This window comes from Gallus gallus, chromosome 1 (genome assembly GCF_016699485.2).
Source record: "Gallus gallus isolate bGalGal1 chromosome 1, bGalGal1.mat.broiler.GRCg7b, whole genome shotgun sequence".
In the NCBI taxonomy this organism is placed as follows: domain Eukaryota; kingdom Metazoa; phylum Chordata; class Aves; order Galliformes; family Phasianidae; genus Gallus; species Gallus gallus.
This window is the reverse complement of record NC_052532.1, coordinates 159,709,052-159,722,379: the sequence shown is the minus strand read 5'-3', so window position 1 is coordinate 159,722,379 and position 13,328 is coordinate 159,709,052. Positions and strand designations below refer to the sequence as shown.

General features: G+C 36.5%; 1 protein-coding gene across 4 annotated transcripts in view; it reads right to left on the bottom strand.

The window, feature by feature from the left end:
• Positions 1-1,593: 1,593 nt before the first annotated feature.
• Positions 1,594-13,328, bottom strand: part of PCDH9 (protocadherin 9) — a 706,189-nt gene continuing 694,454 nt past the window's right edge. For all 4 annotated transcript variants that reach the window (XM_040671942.2, XM_416995.7, XM_004934725.5 and 1 more), the window contains one exon: positions 1,594-3,915. In XM_040671942.2, coding sequence (XP_040527876.1) covers positions 3,542-3,915 — 374 coding nt within the window. In that variant the 3' untranslated portion in view covers positions 1,594-3,541. The remainder of the gene's footprint in view (positions 3,916-13,328) is intronic.

Sequence of the window (13,328 nt, the reverse complement as noted above, 5' to 3'; positions counted from 1 at the left end):
ATCATCACGCTGGATAAATAATGTGAGTATCATTGTCAACTTATCCATTAAAATTGATGTCCTCCTTAATATAAGTACTCCTTAATTCTGCTCCATGTACATTTTTGTCTTTCAAGACAATTGCTTGGGAAAGATGTTCTAACAATGAAACTTTGAAAAAAAACCTCTGGTTCATCTTTTTAGAAGTCCTTTCAAATGTGTACTTCAAATGTGTACAAAAGAAGTCCTTTCAAATTAATATAATAATAATAATAATAAATAAATGGTACCCAATCTTCCTAGATTAAGAAATAAAGCTGGAACTGGCATGAGAAAGACATTCACATCATACCAGGTTATCAGTAATTTTAAGTTATGTTTCACTTAAAAGATATGTAGTAAACCTCAGTAAGGTTCAGCCACCTTCTAATTCTGTGCAGTTTCTCACCTGGAATGTCACTAAATTCCTATCAAGATCTAACTTTTCTTTACATATATATATTCTTATATTTCTGTGAGTTTTATACAGCAGTACTAGTATCGATGATTGACTAAAAGGAATGAGTACATTCTGAATGCAGGCTTAGAGCCAATTCTAGGTGCTGTGAAACCCCTTGGTTTACAGACGGGATTGAGTCCTCACTGCTAGAGGTATTTATTTCTTTATTTCTTGCATGTTTGTTTTGTTGTTGTAATATGATGAGTATATAAAAGCTGGATGAGGCTTTAAGGATTTAGGACTATTAAAAATAATAATTATAACAAAATGGAAAAAAAAAAATACCTGCAAGAAATTTTAATCATATTTATTTATGATTACATAAATTCCTACACAGGTTGATGGTAGCAAAAAAGTACTCTTTCTGTGCCATTATTAACATCACTGTGAGTTCTTATGTGTGAAGGATATTTCTGTCCTTCAGAGATTTCTTTTTCAAATATAATCTGTTTAAAAAGGCACTTAAAATTTCAAATAGTTGGTGTTATTTCAGTTTGCAAATAATTATTGTATTTCTGTTTTTAATATAGAACTTGACACACCTCTACTTTGAAACCCAACATGTTCAAAAGTAGGTTACATTTACTGTTACTTCTTTTTAAAGATTGCTTGCCTTATTTTTTTTCCTCTACCATGACACAACAAAAGTCATTATATAATCTTGCACACTTTCTTGTAAGAAAGTATTTGCTGTGTTTTGATAATACTTTTCTCCGTTCTCAAAAGAAACACTGAGGCTGGTAAGTGCTGACTTTTCCATATGTTAGCTGTACAACTACTCATGCAAGTATGTATATTACATGTGCTTATGTATATCTAATGAATCTCAACCAGATTATGCCATTTTTGTGCTGGGTAAGTAAAATTTTATGCTACTTAAAGAACTTCTTTTAAATAAACTTGTTACTACAGGAACAACAGAATATGGCCCTCAGAATTTATCATTTGTGTATATTCCATTCTAGTACATATCTATAAGAACCAAATGGACCATGATATGCTTAAATAAAAACCTGGAAATTCAGAATGACACAAACAAATAACAAAAGAAAGAAAGAAATTAACAGGAATAGAGTCCCTTAGGCATCTGCCCAAGAACTAACACAACACAATCAGAAATTCAGAACATTTATTGCAAGAGCTGAATAACTAAATAACGTTGAACTGGCAAAGCAGTAACAAGGATAACTGGTTAGATATTTATTCTGTCAAAGTCATCAAACACCCCTCACAAACTGACATATGTACTGCAATAAGCAATGCACCCCTAACCCATTTAATGCCTTTTATATTGTGGAGGAAGAAAACAATGTGAACTACTATATACAAAAGAAAAAAAGAAGAAAAAAAAAATGTGTTTGTGGTAAGAATAAAACCACCTTCAAGTTAACTAACTGTTATTTTAAGATTGATGTTTCACTGTGGCATAACTAACTTCTGCTTTTTTTTTTTTTATTATTTTTCTGCAAGGACTTTTTTTTTAACTTTTGCATGCTATTTATTTGTGTAAATAATCTGTCATGCTTTAACAAAAACAATCTAAGAATGTTTGGATTTGGATTTGCTTTGCGTGCAACTTAGATCTTATTAACATTAGTAGTCACTCTGCTGGTTTGACGGAGGTGACATGATACTGGTACCTGCCAGGCATTGACCAACTATGATAACAAACAGTTAAACAGCAATAATTAGAGATTTAACCCTTTATTTCCCCCAACTAGCCTACCAGGAGAATGCTCTGTTACATCATGAAGGCACAACACATTAAATATTTTCTGGCTATGGTCTAAAAACACTTGTGTTACTACAACATTAACGCAGATGAAGATCCACACAAATGCTGCTGTTTCAGCAGTACAAACTGTCTTAGGTATAGACACACACTTGCCCAACTGGAAAAACATGATTATTATATTTTCTTTATAATTTCCTTCATAAATTCCAGCTGAGATCAATGTCAGCTGCCACTCATTAAATTCCAGACTGCAGCTAACTTGATCAAGGATTCCAAATTCACCCTTACCCACTGCATCAACAAAAATCTAAATACTCCTCTGCTTTGCAGTTTCCCTGTTTTATGAAACAGAATGGAAGTTAAAAGAAAAAAAAAAGTTGCAATTTTTTAAAGCCCTTACATATATCCTTTCACTGCTTAAGACTTGGAAAAAAAAAAAAAATCTACCTTAATGCCAGCATCATTTGCAACTACTAGAAAGGAGAATAACATTTTTTCATATTTTTTCTTGCTCTCCTTTCTACCAGCAACCTTCTCTCCCACTTCATCAATCCTTTTTTTTTTTTTTTTTTTTTTTTTCCCTTTTAACACGAGTGTTTTGAGTTCCTTGGAACATTGTGTGTCAGACAGATTACTAACACAGAAACACCATCACTGAAAATGAAAGCAAAACAACAGGAAGCAAATGAAAGAAAGTAAAAAGCAACTCTGAAACACAGAAATATGCTACCGTATCTTTTCAAGTGAATGTTATAAGTACACAAATTTTGTAAGTAATAATTGTTTCTATTTACAAGTATTTGAACACTGATTGACTTATAAGTGTCCACTAGCATTAATAGCACAATAGGTTTAATGTTTACAGTTTCAGTTGTTTTGTTTACAATATGTTCTCAAGTATAATGGTCCCAGCATAGGTCAATGTCAACAAAAGCACAATTTTCTAACTGTATATTCTTTTCAATCATTGCAATCCAATGAACTTTCTCATTCTCCCACTCTCAAAATGCATCTTCTGTTGTTCATAGCAGCAGTCCAGGGTCAAAACAAACAAACAAACAAACAAACAATAAAAGAATATTCTCAAGCTGGAGAGATTGCTGCAGAGTTTAATCATGTCTATTCAACAAAACCACACAACTAGTAGGAACTCTTTCATCTTGCAGGACATCATACCTTCCACGGTGCTAACATAAAGATATGCATATCTCTGCTAGGCAAAGCATAGTTCTAAAGGTCCACCCAGTACATAAAGCTCTGACACACACACACACACAGTATTAGCAAGTCTAAGTAGGCTAAAGTCATTGGCCCAAAGTAACCATTTCTTATAGCTGGTGCTCCTTTGGACTCTCAGCAGCTCCTGAGGCCTGTTTATAAGACTTCAAGTTGGCCAGAGGAATGTCAGTCATGTGATTACCAGTGTTGAAATGGCCCTCACTGGAACCATACTGCTTTCGATCACTGAACTGGTTTCTGTTGCTATCTTCTTTCCAGGTCCTGGTCAGTGTGTGTCCATTAACTAATCTGTCCTTCTTAACCCACTCTTTCTGAGGTGCAAAGGTAGACAGAGGAGACTTTGGCTGTTGGTATGGACCCAGGCTGGGAGGCATCCAACAATTATCTGAATGACCCAAAACCAGGCATTCTTGAGTACACATCTCTGTAGCTTCGGCTAATCCTCTTGGCCCAAGAGGCCCATCTGTAGAAGAAGAAAAACAAACAAAAATAACAACAAAACAGAAAGAAGAAAGAGGGAGAGAGGAGAAAAAATGACATAATATTAGATTTTGATATTTGATGTGACGTATACATATACTTCCTGAGAAAATTAACAATGATTCTGAAAAAAATATTGTGTCTTTCACAAAACCTGTTGTGTTCATGATAAATCCTAGATACTTTTTCACTGTATTGGAGTGGTTGCTTTGTAGGCCATGTACTCTCTGGTCATACAGTCTCTACACGTATGCATACACAGTTTACAGAAGTTGATTAAATTAGCCCTAAATTATCTGTCTTAGATTCTACTCTGAATAAACTTAACTCTTAAGTCACACTGCGAATGCAGAACTAGGTAGGTGAAAATATCACTCCTGCAGATGCTGGGTGAGAACTTATACTCCTTGTAAAGGTCTATAGTCTGGATGCATTCTTTTGCTTTCTTCTTACCTTATGCCTTTAATGTTTTGGCAACTTAAGAACATCCTGTAATCTAAGAAACATTTTTCTATCTGAAAATGTGCCTGCCCAAAGGTATTATCTGAATGCTACGAAGTTTCTATATTTCTACTGTTGTACAATATAGGTTAGTACATAGCTCTAGACATCTACCCAGTAAGTAAAGCTCTCATACACACTCCCAAAAAGTAGGAGAGAAGTTAAACTTTTCAGAATTTACTATGAAAACATGAAAATATTGCAAAAACCTCAACATGTTGCAACAGAAAATTGAGTAAAAAAAATGTATTTTTTTCTGACCATTAACACACATCTCAGCAACCATAAAAATCAAGAGGTAAACAAAAAAGGAAGGTTATATAAACCTTGTTCATCACAAAGAATTGTTCTCATAACTATTTGTAAGTCAGAAATAATAGAGCACAGGAGACTGAAATTAAGATTAGTAATGTACTATGCTTATTAAATATCTTCATCATTTTCCACACACCACTGAGGACACAGCTGTCCAGCTGCAAGCATCTTGCAGTCTAGCAGACAGGTCACCCATATCTTCAGTAGCACTAAGTTCCTCTCTGTCATACTGTATTCATAAATGACTAAACTTCTTCATCTAATCAGACTGGATTTATGAGGAAGGACAAGCCAGTAAAAAATGTAGAGAAACTACTTCATGTGTCTTTGTGAGATATTTCTCAGTATCTGAAATATATTTTGCTGACTGTATTGTAATTTTGAGCAAGATTTTTAGAACACCCTTTCTCGACTTCAGAGTAAATCAGCTAGCTAATTTTGTAGACATTTGAGGAGCTAGAGACATTTTCCCTTGATTAAAAAGCCCACTAACAGGAAAGAAATTATGGATTGATTTTTGAGAAAGAATTTTAGCAGGGAGAAAGGAAAAGTGAAGGTACAAAGCATCTTGAAAAGTGGTATAAATCAAGAAATATGTCAGTGATGTACCAGCAAAAAAGTAATTGTGTATAACAGTATAATTGAGATGCAAAAGAAGAGAGGGCACTAACAAAGATTTCTGCATTACAATGCTGAAGAATATTTCATACTCTTGTACACTATGCATGTACAATAAATTACCCACAGTAACAAGTCCCTTCCTGAGCACTCAAGTTATCCCAATTAATTTAACAATTGCTATTTTTTCACATTTTTTAAGTTGCCATATAACAATGTATAGTAGTCAGTTCTGTTATTAACCTACTGCTTTTACACACACACAGAAAATGCAATCAGATCTATTTCTGCATGTTCAAAGGTAATTTGTGACTAGAACACAAAAAAATGTACAAAATCAATGCCACAATGCCACTTTCTATTTAGGTCAATATAAAATGAACCAATTAATCCAGAACCATTAGGGAAAAAAAAAAAAAAAGAAAGAAAAAAAAGAAAGAAAAAAAAGAAAAAAAAGTGTAAAGTGGAGAGTTACCTGAGATTTCAAGGAGAACCAGGAGAACCAAAAACCTTGATTCTAAAATGAGAACTATGATAATTCTCTAGGAGAAAGGCATGTTTCTTCCTATAATGCTGTTCACTGTAACATGCAGTTATGATCAAACGGAGGCAAGCATTTAGTGCAAATACAGTAATAATAAGTAAAGGAAATGCACTTACTTCATTGTTTACATTTCCAAAGTTAATCTATAGATTAAAAGATAAGAATTTATTTACATATTAGTGTGTTAATAGAAATTTGATTTTAATGCTGGTTTTTGTTGTTATTGTTTTATTTTGTTTTCAATTTCAGAGGAAGAACATGTGAAGTTTCAGAACTACTTCCAGCCTGCTCACTTTCACAATACAGTATGTTCTTGCTGACCAAAGAGTACAGGTTTGGCAGAGATTAAAACCTTCAATACACAAAGAAAACTGTTAACCACAGAATGACACATTCCAAGAAATACAGTGCATGCACTCTGTGCTTCCAATCTGTCGTGGAATAAAAAGTAAGAAGCAGAGCCTTCATTACTACAGATCTGAAAGGGATATGCTATCTTCTTCTGTTCATTTAAATAAATGTCAAGACATAAGACATTTATTTCCATTTAAAAAATAAATGATTAATAAACTTATTTTACTTAGGGCAAAATGTGCTCCTCTAAGCTAAATGTTAAACATTTTTGAAGATTCACTTCACGTGTATTTCTTTCTTTTGTAACAGTGCTAGAGTACTGGTGTTGTTGAGAATGGATTTTAAGCACCCTTTTGCTTTAACCATCTTTGAGCTGATAGACTTTCTAGAGAACACTGAAATTTGCTGCAGAGACTAGCTTCAGAGCAGGTAAGACTGCACTGGGCAAGGGATCTAGATTAAAACAAACAAAAAAAAACAACAAAAAAGTTCTTTTTTTTTTTTTTTTTTAGGATTTTTTGAAGCCAGCAACAGTGCTGCACTTCTGCTGGGGAGCTGGCAGCTTGTAGGTAGGCTCCTGAATCAGCAGGGGTGGGACTGGCACTTCAGCGACACAATTTTAATACCCTACAAACGTGTCATCATCTGCCCTTAACGTTTGCACCTGATAATAGGCTTTAAATAGCTTCAGGGAGCTAGCTTCCACCCACAAAATATCCTATTGATGGTGAGTAACCATTGTTGATGCCTACTGTGGACAGGGAGGCTCAGTGAATAAGCGCTGCCCATATGGCGCTGCAGCTGTGGGCATGGAAGGTGGGTTAAGTAATAAGTACTGTAAATATTGTCTCTCCTTGCTCAGGAGACAGGTTTTCCTCTTGGCAGTCTCTGAGACTGCAGGCCTAAACATGGTTGCCACCAGACAGTGGGCTTATTCCAAGAGCATGGTGACCCAGATGTAGGACCTGCCCAGAAATATAGCTGTTCAGGTTTCTGGCTGTAGGGAGTTCCTGAGCCTGCCACTGCCTAGGGAGGATGGCAGAGATTCCACCTGTGTGAGGTGTGAGCAGGTGGATGAGTTGGTCAGCCTAGTGGTGGAGCTCAAGGAGGAGGTGTAGATACTAAGGATCATCAGGGAGTGTGAGTGGGAGATCGACTGGTGGAGTGATGCGCTGGCATTCTGGGGGGAAGGATGTCAGGGAGATACCCCCAGAAAAGTGGTTGACCCCCTGCCCTGTCACAGTCAGACAGACCTGACTGATGAGGACAATTGAAAGAGAGTCCCAACTCAGCATCATGGGTACCTCTCCTGCCTACCTAGCCTACTTCCCCGGCTCCTTCTAAGCAGCAGGTTTCAGATGCTGGAAATTGAAGGGGAGATGAGAGGTGAAGCAATGGATCTGCCTAAGAGGGAGCCTTAAGGTGAGGTGGTCACCCCCATGCCTTGAAACTGCCTCTGTCAGGAAAGAAAGAAGGGTGATTGTGGTGGGCAACTCCCTTCTCAGAGGAATGGAGTGCCCCGTATGCAGACTGGACCTGGGCTGTCAGAGAGTGTGCTGCATTCCTGGGGCCCAGGTCAGGGACACAACCAGGAAGCTCCCATGGCTGGTTTGGTCCATATTCCATTACTCATAGTTCAGGTGAGCAATGATAAAATTGCTCAGAGAAGCCTACAAACTATGAAAACAGATTCCAGGGGTTTAGGGCATTTAGTACAAGGAGTATGAACTCAAGTGATCTTTTCTTCTATAACTTCAGGGGCCGTGGTGGACACAGCGAGGGTTGGAAAGCACAAGCAATAAATGAATAGCTCAGAGGCTGGTGTCAAGGCAGACACTTCGGGTTCTTTGATCATGGGGCAGTTTACTTGGGCCCTGGCCTGTTGTCTGTGCGTGGAACCCACCTATCTCAAAGGGGGAAACGAATCCTAGTGCAGGAGCTAACAGGGCTTATTGAAAGAGCTTTAAACTAGCTATGATGGGGGAAGGGGACAAAACAGGGCTCACCAGAGATGAGCCTAGAGGAACAATGCTTCAGCGGGGGGTGAGGCAGATGACTTGGCTGAAATGCATCTACACCAGTGCACGCAGCATGGGCAACAAGCAGGAGGAGTTGGAAGCGCTTGTGCAGCAGGCTAACTATGTCCCAGTTGCTATTACTGAAACATGGTGGGACCGCTCTCATGACTGGAGTGGTGTGATGGATGGCTGCAAGCTCTCCAGAAGGGATAGATGAGGAAGGAAGGGTGGTGGTGTGGCCCTTTATCTTAAAGAGTGTTTTGATGTTGAAGAGCTTGGGGTTGGGAATGATGAAGTTGAGTGTCTATGGATAAAGATCAGGGGGAAGGCCTGTAGGGGAGACATTTTGGTGTGGGTCTGTTATAGACCACCTAATCAGGATGAAGAGAAGGATGAGGCATTGTTTGAGCAGCTTGCAGAAGTCGCACGATCACCAGCCCTCATTCTCATGGGAGACTTCAACTTCCCTGATATGAGTTGGAAACATAATACAGCACAGAGGAAGCAGTCCAGGAGGTTTCTACAGTGTGTGGAAGATGATAGAACTCAGATTGACCACTATAGTAAAAGAGAATAAGAAATGGAAGCTTCCACAAGGGACTAATTACCTTTTTTTAAATTGGTGTCAAAGTCAAATGACAGCTGTGGGCAATGAGGCCTTCCCCTCTCATGAGAGGACTAGGAACTCCAGGGCAACCCCAGCCCTCTTCCTTTAGCTACATTTGAATGGTTACTGAAAAAGACATGAGATTTGGTGTAGGTCTGGACACACTTCTGCTTTGCCTGGACAAAAATATCTGTGAATGAAATGCCTGCTTGGACTTGGGAAGAGGTTTGGGTTTCTACTCAAGTAAGTGTGTAAATTTTCAAGTGCTCTAACTCATGCTTTCTCTTCTGTAAGATATAAGGGAAATTTACTTGCCTTATTAAAATACTGTGAAGTTGAAAAAATGCAAAGCATCATCTCTTACATTATTTAAAATATATATTTGACCACTATTGTTTTAAGACATTACAAGAGGAAAATAAATCCATAGTGTTTTTTTTTTGTTTGTTTGTTTGTTTTTGTTTTGTTTTTTGAGAAGTTTTTTTTTTTTTTAAGTAATAATGTTGCCGATGAGCTGCTACAGTGGCTGTGTTTACTGGTTCAGGAGAAGGCAGTTTCATTCATAATGTGTGCAGTGCTTTTCACACCTCATTTCCAGTTAAGGCTTTTAGATACAAACATGATGTTTTTGTAACTGTCACTGATAATTATGGGAATGATGACAATTTAGAGGACTTTAAAAATGTCCTACTGTGAGACTCTGGAAGAAGATAGAAAATAAAATTTGAGAAGGAAAAAAAAAGGACCTCACTTACAAAAAACAACAATAAAAACAACAACAACAAAACATTTAACAATATGGTTTTCTTCAGATTTTGTGTAGTAATATTCTCAACTATAAACAGTTTATTTTTTAAGATTCTCATTCAGGTAGTCAATAGCATAGAGTGAAATGATCCTGGAGAGTATGATGGAAATTTTCCATTTCCATGGGTAGCTCCAGAAGAGTTGGCTGCTTTGCATTGTGAAGCGGAATTTTCTCATAATAATAATAATAATCTTTCTCCTCCACCACAGATGAATGGTAGTTTTTACCCAATTTTCTGAAGTTGTTTCATTACTACATACAACGACTCTACTTAAAAACCTGTTCTTGCTGCTTTAAGTTTATAATTGCGTTAACTTGTTTTCATAAACATGTCACTGAATTTTCTGTATCAAGTGTTTTCCACAGTGAAGTACTTTCTTGATATGTTTTTTTTTTTTTTTTCAAGGTATATGTGCTCTGAACAATTTGTAATACATGAGGCTGGTTATCAGTCTTGGCTGCTTGAATATATAATGATACAAATGCTGATAAAACTGTATAAGCCATCTGTCTCTGGAGTTCAGTGTTTTGAAAGCAAACACAAAAATGCATAACAAATACTCCTTTAAATTGCCTTTGTAAATATTTATATCGGGTCTTACCCCAAAATGTTTTTTTGTTATTATTTTATTCTTTTAATAGCTGACAAGCAGATGCATGACTTGCATTCTCATAGGCAGACAGGTGTAAGAAGAAAAATATGTATGCCACTAAATGGCTGGTCATACCCTAATGGTGTGGTCTTTTATCACTTTTTATTGTACCCTGAAGCTAAACTGTTATTTCATTGATTAACTTACTGCTGCAATTAGCAAGTAGCTTCTGGTGTGTTGACCAGCTGCTTTTCAACCTGCTTTTTTTAAAACATTCTTGCTTGAAGCCAGAAAATTCTTTCTTCAGTGTTAAAGAGTAAAGATGATAAGTTCAAATCAGCGAGACTTTGTGTTCTCAACATAAACAAAAATAATACCCTTTGCCTGAGGGTACTGACATTAAGTGCAGTGGATTCACATGGTCACAGCTGTGTTTCAGAATATCATATTTATTTAACTTTTCATATTACCTCTTAAACAGAAAAGAACAACAGTCATAACATTTTCAGCTCTATTTAAGCTCAAATACAGAAAGCTTTTTTTAAAGCTTTCATGGGTTACTTTACTTAATGATATTTTCTGAGGCTATAGGATTTTTACAGCCTTTCCTATATATATTGGAATTGAAATTACATTATTACATTTCTTGGAGGTTTTGTAATTACTGTGTATAATAAATATAAGAGCTGCAAATCAGTTTATAATAAAAAATATATATATACTGTTGACTTTTTTTTTTTTCCTTGGATATCAGTGAAATGAATGAGAACCTGTTCTTTTTATAGTCTGGTAAGAAAAATCCAAGACTGAAAAGTCACATACATGTTATGCTACTTGTGGTCTCTAGATATTGTTTATTAACAGAAAGCTTCTTCAGTGAATACAACAAAAATATATTTTCAGTAGCTTACTACATGCCTATTCCACTTGAAAGAATCAGTACTGTTAAAATAATGTCATGCCCCCAAGCTACCTGCTTCCAAGGTCCCTGTATCCACTGCTGCTGCATTTTTTTTTTTTATAGAATTATCACCAGTACCTTGTAACCTGTTGTTTCTCTCTTTTTCATGGTGTCCCACCTTCTGTACTCAAGTGCAGGTCAAGTGCCAAATGTTTTTTTGTTTTTTTTTTCTGTTTTGTCCTAGCTTCTTTTTCATTATTTCTATCAAATAATACTGTAAGGTTAGCCTATATCTTCATTATTTACCAAAGATAAGCTGTTAGAATCATTACTTACTTTAGAATTATTAACAACAAGAGGGACAGTCAACTGAGGAGAAGGGATTTGTGGAAGGTACTGCTCAGAATACAGAAATTCAACAAACTATTTTCCTAGTAAAGCAATTTCTTAACAGACAGGAAAGCCAGACAAAAAATAAGATTTTCTACTCAATTATGTGAAATATTTAAGTGATCCAGATGATTTCCACTAAACTCTAGGTGATTCAAAGTACAATTCCAAAGGTTATGCATGACAACTTCTTTGTCTCCATGGGCAGATCAATTTTGGAATGCAAGATTATTCAAGTACTTGAAATTCTGCTTCTGCACAGAACTGCTTCAGTCTTCTGATGACTGAAATGCTTCATGCCTAAATTGAATCAGGGTTACGGAAGTAAATGTTCCGCCTCCTTCATACCTTGAATTTCATAACTGGTTGGCATTTTAAGAGTACAATTAACATATATATGCCAAGAAGTCCCAGTTTTGAATGATTGCAATGGGCTGCTTTTCTTTCTCTACTTTATACCTATAGGCTGATTACACAAAGGTTATCTGTCTTTTGTTTCAAAAATTGTGCAGAAAATACTCAGAATATTTCTGGAAATATGAGAGACTCCATTGCAGTTCCCTTTTCTTTCTGATAGATTCAGATTCATTTCTCCCACAGACCAGAATTAACTTCAGTCTTGCTAAAAAGATTTTTTTTTTTTGCATTGACATACGTGTATAAACACATATATGCTTTTCCACATGTACGTGTTCAAGAAGTAGGAGCAATTGTAGAGATGCACTGCCAACCAGAGCTGGACAAAGCAAATGATGTGGAGCAAAGTCCCAAGTTACAGGAGGAAGTTTACTTCTAAAAACATTCAGTTCCTTGGAGCATGTGGCAATTAGAAACATTCCAATAAATAAACAGCAGCTACTGGCACAGTTAGGGAGACTGGGAGACATGTTACAATATGAAATCTCTTCCTCCCCTGCTCAAGTGTGACAAGCAAATAACAACACCACAATCTGTGGCAGCACTGGATGTCAAGGGGTGTTTTGAAACATGTTACTGCTGTTTCAGACATGGCCTATTTAGCAATAATAATAATTATCAGCTATTTTTAGACAAAGCCTAACGTGACCGGATCAGATCAGATGGGTTGGTGTTTGGGATGGGTTGACAGTTGGACTAGATGGTCTCAGTGGTCTCTTCCACCCTCAGTGATTCTGTGATTCTAAGTAGTGTACCCTGCAGTCCACATGTTGACACACAGGCAGCCTGGACAAATTTCTCAGTTCTTTGCATTGTCTAGGGCAAGACAACTTTCTAGATTTTATACCTTTCTAAAATTTGAAATTGTTTTACAGTGCTTCAGAGACGACAGCATATGTTTTCCTAGACCTGTTTACTTACATGTTCCCTGGAAGGAATTTTGTCGCTTGTTTATGCAGATATGAACTAAAAGCTTTCTTTACTATTTAACTAGATGCTGGTGCCAGAAGGCTGTTTGCATGCTGCTATGACTAAGCAAATACACTTAGAGAAAGTACGTAAGGAATTTCAATAACATTTAGTAGTTTAGAGTTTTCAGTAATCCCATGTAGTCTTCCAAATCAACTTGTCTGGAAATTGAAAGTTTAGTCTACGATTAAGCCTCTCTGCTCTTGCCATCTGAACACACTCTTGAAATCAGCTCAGCTGAATATTACTACTGTTGTATTTCTAGTTGTTTTATACAGAAATTATTTAATACTTAATTTATTTGGGTCTTAGTGCTTTGAGATATTTCAGAATAAGAACGTATTTTGTTATAGCCCGTTTT